Genomic DNA, 16,204 nt, shown 5'->3' with positions numbered 1-16,204 from the left:
TTGTTAAATCTTGATAAGATTTGAATGTTGTGCAGATTTTGAACATGCTTTAAATGTTCATAAACATAAAACTGTGCTTTAATGACATGAAAATTTATCTTAAGATGGTAATTTTAGTGAGACATAATTAGAATTGGTCAAATCGTACAAATACTTGGGTGTAATACTGTGTAGGGATATGAAATGGAATGGTCACATAGGTGTAGTCATGAGTAAATCGCTGATTAGAATTCAGTTATTGGTAAAATATTGGGGAAATACAATCAGTATACAATGGAGATTGCTTAAAAATCACTTGTGTGATCCATTCTAAAATATTGTTAGTGTTCGGGATCCATACCTGATAGAACTAGCGAGGGATATTGAATGCATGCTGAGATCAGCACGAATGGTTGCTAGCTTGTTTGGCTGAACCATAAGCCTCTAGAAGATAGATGTAAACTGTCATGAGAAAGCCTACTTAAAAAGTTCCAATAACTGACTTTAAATGATTTCTCTAGGAATGTACTAAAACCCATATGCATTGCTCACATAGGGTGCTTGAGGACAAGTTTACATTAATTACAGCATACACAGAGGCATGTAAACAACCATTCATCACATGCTCCATACATGAATGGACACATGCAAGCATGCATGCAGGCATGCACACACATGCTGTCTGTCTGTCTGTCTCTCAAAAAGCCACATATTTAGAACCATGGGTTTTACTACTTTGCCATCTCCTCTCAAAATTGTAATGTGCAAAGGCTTCAAACAACAGTGGCTTCCCAGTGAATGAGACAATGATCAGTTTGTTAGGCTTCAGTTTGTGTGCATTACCCACAAATCCTTTCACTCAGCATGTCATACAGGCAACTCTTTCTGTACTAACTATAATGCAGTCCTCCCCCAGTAATTCATTGCAAACCACAAATTTATTAGTCACAAAAAGAAATTACTTGAAATGATCTGGAGTGAGAACTTAAAACTGGTCTTTATTTTCTTCTTCATAATTTGATTCCTCCGGACATGTCACTCGCTCAGCAGCTGATGGTGTCAGCAGACAAAGGTTTTTAAATTTCATTAGCATCTTCTGAACCAAGGACTATTTTTACCATTTCTTTATATGTGGGCATTTACTGTGTTTCTGCTACTGTGTGATTCTTTTTGGCATTTACAATAAGGTAAGATCCTGTACATGTGCTGATGTAGCACTAAGTTTCACTTGTTTTCATTTTGTTGTATCAACCGACAAAAATGATTCATATCTTTGCTTAAAAGAGAGGAATGTTTTCTTGACAAATGTTTCAATTTAATGGGAACTGCAGCAGCATTAGTTTTAACAGACAACACTGTCTGTGATTGGGCATATTTTATCACCACATCAAAGAAACTGATAAGAGTGATAATCATTACTGTATTGACTTTGAACTGCTTTCTTTGGGCTCAATGGTTTCAGCAATTGCACTCAAGGTCAGATGACACCATACAATGAACTTATCCATATCGAAAAAAATTTAAGACTGTAATATAAAATGCTGGTGTAGCAATCACAATATTCATTAGTGCAGAGCACAGCTGTAATAAAACTGAACTGAAATGCTCTGTGAGGAGTCCAGAATGTAATAACAATATTGTCAAACTGAAATACTGTATTGTTGTCTGACAATTTGTGGGTCCTTTGGCAGTGAATGAAAAGCTCAATAAAGTTTAAGAATTGGCTAAAAACTGGAACAAATATCGCACTAAGGCAATAAAAATGAGAGGGTGTAATACCCAGAATTTTAGGGGAAAATATGGTATTACAAAGAACTCCAATCTTAATGGCATAGCCAGTATACTGATACAGGCAGGAATACAATCAACTTAAGCGAGGTATAACAACAATATTGAATAAATAAAATGTTTAGTTTGTGTGAAAGTATGTTATCTGCATGTATTAAATAAAGAATAAAGTACCTTTTTACTTACAGCTGAAAGAAATAATTTAATTTAAACTTCTTTCCAAACATAAAAATTTGTAGTGTCTAAAATAGACTTATCTTAATTTATTACAGTAATATTTAAATGTTCAGGTAACACCCTTCAGTTTGTGGTGGCACAACAGTGTGCCACAACACACCAGTTGCAGACCACTGATGTAGACTATGCAATAAGTGAATTTTAAATATGGCTCCTTCCCCTTTATTTGAACTATAACTTTGTTGTTGGTCAGTTCCCATTTTACAGATAAGTTTTGCACAGGTAAAGAGGAGCATACCTCTTCCTTCATAAACATATCCAGAAGAGAACTAATTCAACCATTAGTCAGAGGCACAGTATTTGTTGCACTTTACAATGGCCTAATGTACAGTGACAGAAACATGGAAATAAGTGCACATAACAAAACTTGCTGTACAGTCACCAATCTGAAATACACTGTGCAGAAATAATAGTGGCCAAATATTAACAATTTGAGGATACACACACAATACTTACATCTTACACATGTCACAGCACAGATTTTAAGACATTGTGTGTTGTATACCTCGCTCAGGGTTCTCATTACATCATTGTTTGCCTGTTGCAGGCTTAAAGCTGCATAGATGTTCAGTGTTATTCCCAACAGCAAACTTTCACTTTGACACACACAGGAGTTAACATGTTGCCAGGCAGACTGATGATTTTGGTGGAGGGGTGACTATTTAGACAGGTGTAAGCATATGGCGAGATTTGTGAAACTCCTCAATGCTTTGAAAATCGTTAGTTTTTACTATTTTGCACAGACTCTAATACATCATTATTATATGGTATATGGTAAGTGTTGCAGGTTATTATATTATAAAAGTACATAGAACATTATTATTAATCTGCAGTGTGACATCCCCTATTTACAAGTATGGCATCCAGCTTGAAATCAGTCTGTTATGATCCTAAGTTTCTCAATCATAGTGACTAAATTAATTAGTGAGAAATGTTTTCTGATTCAGAAAACATAGCAATAAAATGCTTTTAAGTTAAGAATCTTACAGGAATTTGAAATTAGGATTCAAACTTTTAATGTCAGTTATTTCATATGTAAATTATTTTCAAATAATTTAAAATATGTTTCCAAAAAACTGGAAATGTTTGCTTTCTAATGAGTGGTAACAATACCACTTATGATGCCTATTAGCTCAAAATGGTTTCTAATGAGATGACATTGTAATTTAGGTTAACCATAACTTTAAATTGCTCAGGCTTATACTAAAACCAATTGTAACCTTGTAATCAGGAAGGTAAAATAAAAAATTAACTATACATTCAAATGGAGTTTATCTTGAGTAACAATTTGATGTATGCCTCTATGTATTTCATATTGCGTGTGCAGCTGTATTAAATGTAGAATAAGAGTGAAAACATTTTAGTTATTCATGGGAGCAGAACACACAGAAAATGGAGTAGTTTCCAACTTGCTATGTCTCAAACTGTTTTTTTTTTTTTTTTTTTTTTTTTTTTTTTTTTGCATAATGTACCAAGCTTCGTCAGAATAGATCCACTTAGTAGCAATGGACAAGCAGTTCAGTACAGTCATGCCACTGTGCTCCACCAGAAAATGTGCAGAACAAAAGGAGATACATGTGATGTAAAGTTGTGGACTTCTGAAGTAAGTTCATTTATTGGTTGTCACCTTCAGTGTTCAACCCTTTGGGCATCTAATGGCCATAGCAGTTTCTTCAACTATTTGAAACATTTCAGTGGGTTATTTACTGGAAGGCATTTCTAGATGCTAGTAGTGCACAAGAACATTTGTGCTGGTTGCACTTCTGAAAGGGCTCAACTAGATCAGAAGACTGTAATGAAAAACAGTAGAATCATAGCTTCATTCATATGATGAAACTTTAAATTTTCAGAATGAGTCTAGACTTCTGGAATGAATGGGAAGGACAAAAAGAACTAGACCTCTCTACTGTTGGATGATCTGTCAAGTGCAAATTGTATGGCATAAAACAATATTTATTAAGATGCAGTTTATGCATATGAATGAATGTTATCCCTATTTTTTGTTTCACAGGTGTTATGGTGTATCGTGCTTATCCAAATTTCCGCAAGTACCACTTGAAGGTGACCCATGCTGTGATGCAGATAATTGCTTTTATATTATCTGTGATTGGCCTTCAGGCTGTCTTCGATTCACACAACCTTGCTACACCTCCAATTCCTAATATGTACTCACTTCACAGCTGGATTGGGTTGACAGCTGTTATACTATTTGCTTGCCAGGTATTAGAAAATAAACTTTTTTGCGTAGAAGCATTTGTAGTGTTAACAGAGCTTAACTGTAACAAAACATTTGTCATCAGTTTTGCAAACTTCCACATTAAGTTCTAACTAGCACTGCTGTGTGTGAATTCAAACATGGACATAATGTTTCTAATCTTTTTTTTTTTTTCTATAAAATTTGTGGAAGTTGTTTGTTGAGTGTGTGTTAATCTTAAAGTCAGTCAGTTGTGAAAAAGACTGAATGGTATTGGTAAATGTCATTTTTAATTGTTCCCAGAGGCACAGATATATGAGCAAGAGCTTGATCTAGTGTAAGACGATGCGAAAGTGAAACTGTCAACAGATTACTGAACAATAAGAAAAACTAAATAACTTATTTTTAAATGAACAATATTGTCTTTCCACAATGAACATTTGAGGTGTATCTTGTGTATGTTTGTGTTAGAAGAAATGTAGAATTGTTAAATTTTTGAATTCACAGGTAATTCACCTTGATAAGCAAGTCAAAGATAGTTATTAGAATTATTCCATTTGATATGACAATTTCTGGAATTCATAGGTGGTTCTTCCTTCACCTGCATGTCACCTTTATCTTCATGCTAGTTTGTGAAACTATGCTAAAAGTCTTTAGTTATTAAAATAAACAATGTTTAACAAAGAATCCTCAGTTGAATCACTTAAAAAAAGTAGCTTTCACCATTCATATGTTATTTGTTCCTTTTGTTTTTGTTGTATGGAATGTAGTTGAATTAAATCAGGTGGTGCTGAAGAAATTAGATTAGTAAACGAGACACTCGTAGTAGACGAGCTTTGATATTTGGGAAGCAAAATAACTATGGTGGAAGTAGAGGATATAAAATGTAGAGTGGCAATGGCAAGGAAATCATTTCTGAAAAAGAGAAATTTAACATAAAGTGTAGCATTAAGTGTCAGGAAGTCTTTCCTGAATGTATTTGTATGGGGTGTATGCATGTATGGAAGTGAAACATGGATGATAAACAGTTTAGGCAAGAAGGGAATAGAAGCTTTAGAAATGTGGTGCTACAGAATAATGCTGAAGATTAGATGGGTAGTTGATGTAACTAATGATCAGAATTCGGAGAAGAGGAATTTGTGGCACAACTTGACTAGGAGGGATCAGTTGGCAGGACATGTTTAGAGGCATTAAGGGATGAGCAATTTAATATTGTAGGGAAGTGTGGAGGGTGAAAATCAGAGGGAGGGAGAGATGAATACTGTAAGCAGACTCAGATGGATGCAAGTTAAAATAGTTACTTGGAGATGAAGACACTTGCACGGTATAGAGTAGCATGGAGATCTGCATCAACCTGTCTTTGGACTGACAACAACAACATATTGCTTGGGTGCATGGCTCATGTATTTCCCTTGGCTTGTGTTTCCTGTTGATTCCCCAACCATTTCCTTTTCCATGAATTGAAAGCAACACACAGTTGTTCCTTTGCAGTCAGCTTTCTACATTGTAAACTTAAAGTAGATTGTATAAGTCATCTTTGATGGACTAAATACATTGCTTCCTCTAATTGGTTGTTTAGATTAATACCTTCCTGCCTCAACTACCTGGTTTGATTTCTGTTGGAAATTGCTGTAGCAGTGTAATGGTGGTGAAGGAAGATCATGAACTGTGCTAATTCTAGAGTCCATTGTGGGACATTTATAAAAGCTTATTTTTTGGCTGTATATATTACTAAAATAACAATGTTAATATCTCCACACAGCTGTATGCACAGTTTACTTTGATGTTCAGTTAAAGTGCAACCAATTGACGGGAAAGTCTCATCAGGTACCTCCAGAAAACAAAGTAGATATGTAATCACCCTCATTCCAGTTCTCACAATGTAAAATATAATTAATAAAGAAAAAGCAAAAAACATACCATTGAAAGAATTTATACATAATATTATTATTTGCAACCATTGTTACTCAGTTGCTACTTAAATTATGCTTAATCATCTTTCTACGTCAGAACCACAACGGAGTCAAAATCCAAGGGTAGACTTGTTAATAAAGTAATATACTTAGTGCTGAAAGCACATGCACTGCTGACTGACACCCCCACACAGCCAGAACAGAAGTGAACTCCTGCATGGAGAGTGCCACTATTCTTATTAACATCCTAGAATGCTGGTGTTCATGCCAACCTTGAATATTTAGACATCACGTTCATAAGGTATTTAAATAACATTCCAGAACTGAGGAACACTACATAAAAAATTACTAGTGACCTGCAGCACACCAGCTAGCATTGTTAACCTCTACCCCACACTTCTTACTATAGAGCCCATGATGATATCAATAAGAGAAACTTCCACTTTCTGCAACTGAGTTGTATTTTTACATATCAGAACATAGGTGAAACATGTTTGATAGGCAAAAATAAAACATTAAATGACAAGAGTTTTTCTTACCTGTATGATGCAGCACAATAAGAATTTTACTTGTGAGTAAAGATAACGGGAAGTGATCTAAGCAACTAAATATCAGAACCTGTCAGTAAACACCAGTAAGACTACTACATCACAGAATTATTAAGAGTTAACCTCTTTCTCTCAGAATCATCTGTGGATGTCATATTTGAGAGAATAAATCTTTTAAATTATCAATAAAGTTTCACTTTTGTATGATCATCTACTAATATTCAAGAAGCTATATTCTACTATGGCATACTATATAAAGGGCTTGAGAGCAACGTACTTTCATGTATATGAGGTGACATTATCAAGTAAAGTATTGGACTGGTCCATTTTAACATATTGTTAGAAGTCTGCGTATAGGCTGTTTCATATGCTGGGGTTATGACAGCACAATGTATCTATACTGCACACTCTCCTTAGCAGTCAGAAGTTAATGATCTTGCTTAGTTTGTATTAAAAAAAAATTAAGAGTGTGTGTATTTAAACATAAAGCTTATGTTTCTAAGCTTAACAACACAAACTAGTAAAAAGCTTCCTACAAATAATTAACAAATTCTGTTTCAGTTTATAACTGGGTTCGTCACATTTCTTTTCCCTGGCTTAAAAATATCACTGAGGTCGGCATATTTGCCTATACATGTATACTTTGGAAATATGGCCTTTGTATGTTCTGTCGCCGCTTCTCTTCTTGGTATGACTGAAAAGGCATTCTTCATGCAGACTCCGTAAGTAAAATTTTTGTATTGAATGTTAAGTAAATCATGATTTTTAAAAATCTGCATTTGCACACCAGGGAAAGAGCATGGTGACACAGTAGCAGAAATTTATATTTTTGAGTTGGGAGTGTTAAGGTTCACTGGTTGGTCTGGCATGTGAAGAGCTTGTATTTGGGGTTACTTTAAGACAGTCAGTCTTCATTCACAAAAGTTGATATCAGTGAAAAGTAGTTGACTGAGAAATTCATTAATAAAAATAATGTGCATATAATTTTGCTCTTTTAGTAGTCTGTGACTTGTCACTGTTACTGATGACTGAAGAAAAATATTGATTTATATAGAGCCATGGGAATTGAAAATGCAAGGAAGAAAAGTGGTGTGTAACTAAGTATTCCTGTTGTGTTGTCACATGAACACCTGTTGCTGTCACTAATTATTTTGTAAATATATTTTTAATTTGATTTATTATTTAACATTAGCTTTTAGATTTATTCATTTTTATAAACTAAACATTGCTATCAAATGGCAACGTTAGTGGTGGGACATTTAAGTGTTATCCATACTGTGTATTCCTACAGGAAGTGTATTATTATTATTATTATTATTATTATTATTATTATTATTATTATTATTATTATTATTATTATTATTATTATTTTGCAAGATAATCTAGTCTACATAAAACTAAAACTGTAAATAACTGGAAATTTTTGGACTCCTTGTGGGAATTTAACTCAAAAGTTCAGATCTTTTCCTGTTACAAAAAGAAATCTGAAACGTTAATACATTAATGTTTCTTTGATATCTATTGACACTATGGATAAAGAAGATTTTTAGCTTAGTTAATTTCCCACAGACACTGAAGCAGATAATTTGTTGAACACTCCTTTATAATGAAATAATGCACGACTGATGGTGTGGCACAAGTTACTGGAATGGTATGATTACTGTCTCTTGAGAAGAGATGAATGTGTTAGGAATACTAATAAAGGGTATTAAAGGGGGGGGGGGGGGTGAACATAATGTCTGCAATCCTTCTTGTCATTATGCAACTATATTTGCACATCCAAAATTGAAATGACCCCTCAAAGCACAATGTGCAAAAGCTGTATTACATCATTCACAATTAGACAAGATACAATCTTCTTAACTATGAAAGCATACCACATCTTTTGTAAAAGCTTTAATGCAAGTTCACATAAATTTTGAAGTTTCACCCCTTAGTTTTATCAAATGTCATGAGATGTAAATGGGTTGTGGTATACTAAATAAATTAATTATGCTTGTAATTTTCTTTTCAATTTGTGTATGAAATATTTATCACTTTCAGAAAATGCAATATGTTTTATTTTTATTATAAATAAATATATTTAGCTGACAGTGGTTTAAAAACTTCACTATTTTACATGCTCGTGCAGCTGCAGGTAGTTCATTCTGTCCAGACAAATCGATGTGTGAGTATTGTTATTGCTTTATCCAATGAGGAAAAGAATTCTGGTCATTGTTTAAACTGTACTACTCAGGTGGTTGCTGTTGCTGCTGCTGCTGCTGCTGCTGCTGCTTTGTTTCTTTAAAGTGAACTGAGCTGACAGGAGAAGATATTCAAAACAATATCTCCTGTACCACAAAGTGTCCGTTGGTCACAACAGTAAAAGGAATGAGGCAGTAACACTCTGAAGAATCTTACACGTATGAAGAAATAGCAGAGGGGTTGGATGGAGGCACTACAAAGTCGGGTTGAGAAAAGTCTGTGAGCGGTATGAAGAAACTGAGTTAACAAAATCTGCTTTAAGAACTGTCAGAAAAGCAATCTTGACTGTTCAAAATGTGTAGCTTGTGTTCTCCCTGATCTCAACATAATTGAGGCTGAAAGGCTGAAAATCGGTTACATTATGGAATCCCAGTAAAGAGGGAACTGGTACAGTAACTGCTCACTTCAGGGTTCATAGTTATCTATCAAGATCTTGGACACCTGGTAGACTTGATACTGAGCGGGATTGAGGCAATGACTAAATCGAAAGGTTATCCCATGAAATGCAAAGAAACATTGCAATAACTTTGGTACCAAATAATTTATAACTTTCTGAAATTGTTAAGTCATGAGTATTTTGTTTAATTGTAATTAGGTTTAATTAATTTTTATATTTATCTCAATTTTTCAAACAGCAGACATTAGATCATGTTCCCTTAAATTTTGTTAAAATTTATGGGTCTTTCAACTAAAATAAACGACTGTATGCATTATTCACTGAATCTCCAGTGTCCTGAAATCTCACTGTTGTATATAAACACATGATACCACATTCATAAGTGCAGATGGGTTTGTTTTGTGCAGAGCATTCCAAACTAGCACCACTAGAATACCACCCATACTTGATGCCTAAACAAATACCAAAAGTGTGGCAAATCTTGCTTTGTAGGCTCAGTTCTTGAGAGGTAAATGTGTTCACTGCTTGTTATATAACTATCACTTCAAAATTACTAAGCAATGAACTGTAATAGACTTGAAAACTAAGCTACTACTCAAAATTGCATCTCGGGGTCGCCACTCCTCGGCGGGTTCGTGCTTGGCTAACACGGGGCCCCCAACCTTTGCAGCATCTTTCTTCCCCTCCGTGCTGCATGCCTATCCTCTTGCTATTCTTTCTCCTCTCCCTTGGGAACATGTGTTGTTTTTTTGGGAACGTTCTGCATTGTCTGTAGCTGACATAAGAACAATCTCACTACTGGTTTTTGCTCCTTTCATTTTTTACCTTCTCCTAGCCTTCCTCTGCTTCAGTGTTTGAAGTTCCTCATTTTCTTCCTCTCTGTGCACTTCTGAAGGCCAGGCAACATGTCTGACACATAACAGGTGACTGGATAACACATACTTCCCAGCCCTGGGTCACATGTACCCCCTGGTAAAGGCCAGGTCCAGGGAGAGCTGATTGCCTGAGCTTCCAAAATTGCCGATGATCCCTCTGTAAGGTGTTTGGGAGGTGTGACATGAAGTATGAACAATCACTTACAGCAGGTATGCCCCCTTGTGAAGGGGGCCCCCAGTTGCAAGGAATACACCATCAGAAATGCTGGCAATTGTGGGGATTTTCTCGCAATGAGCCAATCATCTTCACAGTTCGTCTACAAAACGTAAACGAAGTGGGATAACTATTCAGACCCTTCCAGCTGCACAAAGATACCTCGTGGTTTCACGTACTGAAGACAGTCAATTGTGATGGTAAATCAGTTTATTATTCGGAAAGGTGTCGATGCAATTGCCAGCCCTGTGAAATCCTGCTCTCGTTCACAGAATGGAACTTTGCTTTTGGAAACTACTTCTGATTCTCAGGCAAAACTGCTTGCTGCTTCGCTGCTCAACGGTCCAAGGCCGAAATCCAAAGATACCTCTCTGGTGAGGGTGTCATTGGCGTCCATCAGGTGAGGAAATAAGGTAGATGACTCCTTAGTGCCCACACACTTTTTTTATACAGTGCTGCTTCCAGAATGGGATTTTCACTCTGCAGCAGTGTGTGCGCTGATACAAAACTTCCTAGCAGATTAAAACTGTGTGCCAGATCGAGACTCAAACTCAGGATCTTTGCCTTTCATGGACAAGTGCTCTGCTGACTGAACTACCCAAGCATGACTCGTCCCCACAGCTTCATTTCTGCCAGTAGCTCATCTCATACCTTCCAAACCTCGCAGATGTTCTTCTGCAAACCTTACAGAACTAGCACTCCAGGAAGAAAGGATATTGTGGAGACATGGCTTAGCCACAGCTTGGGGGATGTTTCCAGAATGAGGTTTCACTCTGCGGCAAAGTGCGTTTTGATAGGGCACTTGGCCACGAAAGGCAAAGGTCCCGCATTGGAGTCTCGGTCCGGCACACAGTTTTAATCTGCCAGGAAGTTTGAGTGGTGCTTCTGTCAAAGATCAAAGCAGGCTATGAAGTTGTCACAGTCCGCCCGTACATTCTGAACCCGATGTGCTGCTACCAGTGTAGTCATTTCAGCCATACTTGAATGTCTAGTTGACACCGGGCCAAATCTGTAACCTGTGGTAGGGATGCGCAACAGTTAGATTGTCCACCTCCTCCTACCCGATGTATCAATTGCAGTGCTGACCATGCCGCTACCTCTAAAGATTTTCTCATGCATCTCAATGAATGGGCTGTCAAAGAGATCTGGGTAAAGGAAAAAAATTTCTTACCCAGTCACTTGCAAGTTATTGGCTAGTCGCAAACCCTGCATTCTACAATCTGGCACTTACAGTACTGTTCTTGTTACATCTCACTCTATGAAGGACATGGCCAAGCAAAAATGACATCAAATTCAGCTCAGAGGATGTGAAAGGATGTGAAATCGTCCAGTGTCATGGTAGCATCACAGTTCCCTCGTCCTGCTGTGCAAAAAAGTCCGTCAGACTCTCGTCACAAGGGGTGAGGTCATCTGCTACACAAACAGCATGCCAGAAAGGACAGGAGCAGTAGTCCCGTGAAGACTTCCTACGTTCCTCCAGCCAACCAGCCAGCCAACCAACACCTGAGTCTTCCTCTGCTTACCCGAAAGGATCAAAGTAGTCCAACAAAGGCAAATGGTCTTCTCAGTCGCTGACTCAAAGATCCTTTCTGACGGTATCGCCACGGGATACCTTTGCCCAGCCAACTTCCATGTTGCTGGTGTGCACTACCAACCATTTTTCTACATTGGACTTAGTGAGACAGACAGCACAAGACAGCTGGTGCTTCTGTGGACCTCAAGGAGTAGGATCCGTCTCGACAGCCTCTGATCTGACACTCCTCCATTTTTCTCATTGTGACTCTCCTCCAATGGAACATTCACGGCCTTTGATCCAACAGAGGATTTACAGTTGCTTTTAGAATCGCAGCATCCACTTGTACTCTGCTTTTAGGAAATAAAATTGTATCCTCACAACCACTTGAAGCTTCTGCATTTCAAAATTTTGCCATCTATTGCAGTTATCCAGATATCTCATTGAGCGGCACCTTCAGCAATGTGTCGATTGTGTTTACTCGTGAAGCATTGATGATGGCTTTAGTTTTTTCCACTGTCGAAACCCTGTGTGTTAATTTCTGGTGGCACATGTGGTTTCTCCCACCATCTTTACATCTTGGGCCTGTTGTTCTTTCTTTCATTCATTCATTCATTGAAACTACGAAATTCGTGGGGCTCATGCTTGATAGGAAACTTCCTTGGTCATCCCATGTACGCATTCCCTCAACATCTTGTGTGTTGTCAATGATGCTTCCTGGGGTGCAGATTGCGTCACCCTCCTCAGTTTGTACCAGTCTCTTGTCTGTTCAAAACTACGCTATGGGTGGTTTGTTTATGCATCTGCACATATGTCCCTCTTACGCTGTCCCTCTTACGCTGTCCCTATACTATCCACCATTGTGGCATCCATTTGGTCACTGACACCTTCTACACTAGTGTGGTTGAGCATATGTATGCAGAAGCTGCTGAACTACCACTGTCCTACTGCAGTGACTGTCTCCGCAGGAGGTTTGCGTGCCATTTGTCTGCCATGTGTGGCCACCCAACCTATTCTTCCTTCTTTGATGACTCCTTTGATCTCCTGTACTGGGTGCGTCCATTTTGTCTGTTACCTCCTGGAGTTTGCTTTCGATTCTCGCATAGAGTACATCCGACTACGCAGGCTTTTCAATTGTCCTCTGCTCACTCTCTCAGCACCCTTCAAAGCCTCTGTGTGCTATACACTGCCCATCCCTTAGTGCAATGGGTCCAGGAAAGCTTCCGCTAATTCGTGCAGTTTTAGAAATTGTGCTTGAAAAACAAGAACCATGAATGACTCGCAAATGAAATGCACAGTTAGCACTTGCAACAGTCTTAACCAGACTGTGCTTGAAATGTCGCCATCACTACACCAAACAGGGTCCAGCGACAAGTGTCAGACTTCAATCTTCAGAGCATGCCGGAAGATGAATTTTGGCAACTACATTTCTCATTATCTCATGCTGGTTAGAGTATCGGAGGTCGTGAAGATAAGGCATACGAGGCAGTGCAGAAATATTTGCCATTTGCCTATTGACCTGTGAGGCAGGTTAACTTCATAAAAAATGTGACTAATGCAAAGCATCCTTCTGCAGAATGTGTGAATTAGGAAGCAGTTTGCAGTCCATGCCCCAATATGTTTAAACTACAGTGAGTGCTGGTTTACTTTTACCCCAACTACTCGGGTATCCATACATAGTAATTGTGTGGCGTCAAAAGAATAATGAAAGTGAGGCTTCTGATAAAAAGCCAACTGCAGATCGTGAAAGTGCAAAACATTTTTTCAGCAGTTTGTGCTGTATTCTGCATCCATGCTTAGTAATGGGAAGGCAGGCTGAAACGTGCTGTGTGAATTAACTTCCCTTATCGAAGTTGCAATTTTGGCATTGACTAGTTACACACAAATCATTAAATACAGTACTTGAAGGTTCTTTTTTTCCCAGAAAATGGAACAAATTGTCATGTACAGTTTTGAAGCAGTTATCAAGATTTGCATCATGTCCTCAAGAAATTCAAAATTTAATAGAATCCTGCATTTGAATTTGCATTCTTAGTGTGGGCATAGGATGTGACACTATTTTTAAGAGGATAAGGTTCAATATACCAGATGCATGATACTAAATCTTAATTGTGGCTTAAAAAAACAGACTGTAATGTCAAATTTTCTGGCAAGTCATTGTAATCATTTCCCTTATGATACATGAGGCACATGTTGGATACCAAATAATATATATTGATAAGTAGCTTTACAATTGTCACAACAAATTGAAATGATATTAAAAACAGTTGTGTGTGCTGTATAAGTGATCGTAATTGCATGCATTAACTAGACATTTGCGTATTTGTTACTTCTTCTAACTGAAATCCTTTTTCAGTCTGTTATTTACCTTTAATAAATATTAATGCAAAACTTCTGTTATCTCAGTTTATAATAAAATGTTTTCTTTGAGCATGTTGTGAATTTGGACCACAATTAAAATGCAGAGTCTCGTTTGTATTAATTATAGTAACATATCTGGTTTCACTGGTTTACATCATCTTCATTTTTCCATTTAGTTTTGAACATTTGTGTTTTTCAGTTCAGTGACCTCACTTTCAATACCCTCAGTGATTCTAAGTTAATAGTTTCCTACCCTGAAAAGATTATGGTCTGCAAATGTGAAAAGAATTAGCACAACTCAGTTATAGGTAGTATTATGGCGTAGTTGTATAATTATATTAAATGCAGTGACACACTTCAGAAATTGTGCTTCTACAGGCAGAGAAGTTTATCAGAGATTTTAATGGCATCCTAAGGAGGCAAATTTCTGTGCATATCCACAAGAGCAAAATGACTGTTGGAGGTAAAAATAAGAGGACAAGACAACCAGTCACACGAATAAATACTAACTCGAAAGGTAGAGGTATTTCTTAACAATATGGAACATATGTCCAGTGCATTCAGATCCCCGAGTCGTGTGTATACATCCAAAGTAAAGGCACCAACACTCCTTTACGTTACACTGCACTGTAGAACGAATTTCAACCTAGTTGATACTTCACTGCTTGCTCCTGCATACCAGCCCGCTCATTTAGAAAGTATCAAACTTTCTCCTTCAGTTACTAAGTATAGTTTCATGGAAGTAAGATACATATTTTACTATACAAGGTGGCCTGTTTGATACAGGTGAAGGGTATCTCTCATTTGTTCCAGTGAACTTAGTTGATCTGCTTTTGTCTCCTAACTTGAGACAGGATTGTTGTTTATTTTTCAGTTTCCATGCACCGAGATACCTGAATGTAAGATTACCATGTACTTAATATTCTCCCTCCAAAGTGTTAGTAGTTTTGAGCCAAGAAATTGTGATGTAGTCTTGAGTATCCTGAGTATTTCATATCTGCAAGTAATAAAATTATAACTATTACTGCTTGAATTTTTTTCAATTCAGTAGTCTTGAAATAACAAAAGTACTCTAATTACCTCATTTTTCATTCCAGGAAATACAGTGACTTGACATCTGAAACATTATTAATTAACTTCATCGGTGTTGCTGTTGTGGTGTTTGCATGCCTGGTAATGTTTATTTTGACAGAGTCAAAATACAAACGCCAGCCACGACCTGAAGATGAAATACTTCTTGGTGGAGGTTATGAATAATCTGCAGTAAACATTTTCGTGGTTGGCCTAAACCTTGTGATATTTTCTGTTATGTAATTTTAAATGTACAGTGCTTGCTGTTGCATTCCATGTACTTAAGTTATTACTTTTTATATGTCTTTACCTCATTTTTATTTGTGTACTTTTTGACTATTGTATAACAAATAGTATGAAAGTATAATACAGATGTTTGTCCTGTTTAGTTCTGTATAAACATTAAAGCAGAAATAAAACAGAGATAAAATGCTGTACAGAAGTTTTTGTTGGACATGTAGTGCTCAGAATACAGTAGTTTTAAAAATGCAATATTGCTAAAATAACTGGCTTGATAATACACCATGTGTGAAACTACAGTTCCAATTGCAGAATTAATTCAAATTTAGATCATGCTTGAAACAGGATTGCAGAAGACCCAATCAACCATTGCCTAAAAGGAGTCGTTGCAGATCTGGTGAGGCTGCATATTATTAAGAGAGGTGCATTATTCACTACTGTTGGCAAATTCCAATGAAACTGTTATGTTAAAGTGCACATGTGTATTTAGACATATGCTCTCTCTCTCTCTCTCTCTCTCTCTCTCTCTCTCTCTCTCTCTCTCTCTCTCGTGTAAAAATTCTTGCAGTGTTATAGCAGCACTTTTTTTTAGACTGAATGCAGCTGATAAATATTTTTGCTGAGGTAAGT

The 16,204-nt window shown here is 37.0% G+C and overlaps 1 protein-coding gene across 1 annotated transcript in view; it reads left to right on the top strand.

Moving 5' to 3' along the window:
* Positions 1-15,771, top strand: part of LOC124555461 (transmembrane ascorbate-dependent reductase CYB561) — a 49,880-nt gene extending 34,109 nt beyond the window's left edge. Inside the window, exons 3-5 of the mRNA XM_047129384.1 lie at positions 4,016-4,224; positions 7,221-7,381; positions 15,361-15,771. Coding sequence (XP_046985340.1) covers positions 4,016-4,224; positions 7,221-7,381; positions 15,361-15,520 — 530 coding nt within the window. The 3' untranslated portion in view covers positions 15,521-15,771. The remainder of the gene's footprint in view (positions 1-4,015; positions 4,225-7,220; positions 7,382-15,360) is intronic.
* The last annotated feature ends 433 nt before the right edge of the window (positions 15,772-16,204 follow it).

Source organism: Schistocerca americana, chromosome X, assembly GCF_021461395.2.
Source record: "Schistocerca americana isolate TAMUIC-IGC-003095 chromosome X, iqSchAmer2.1, whole genome shotgun sequence".
Taxonomy (NCBI): domain Eukaryota; kingdom Metazoa; phylum Arthropoda; class Insecta; order Orthoptera; family Acrididae; genus Schistocerca; species Schistocerca americana.
This window is presented reverse-complemented; position numbering and strand designations above follow the sequence as displayed.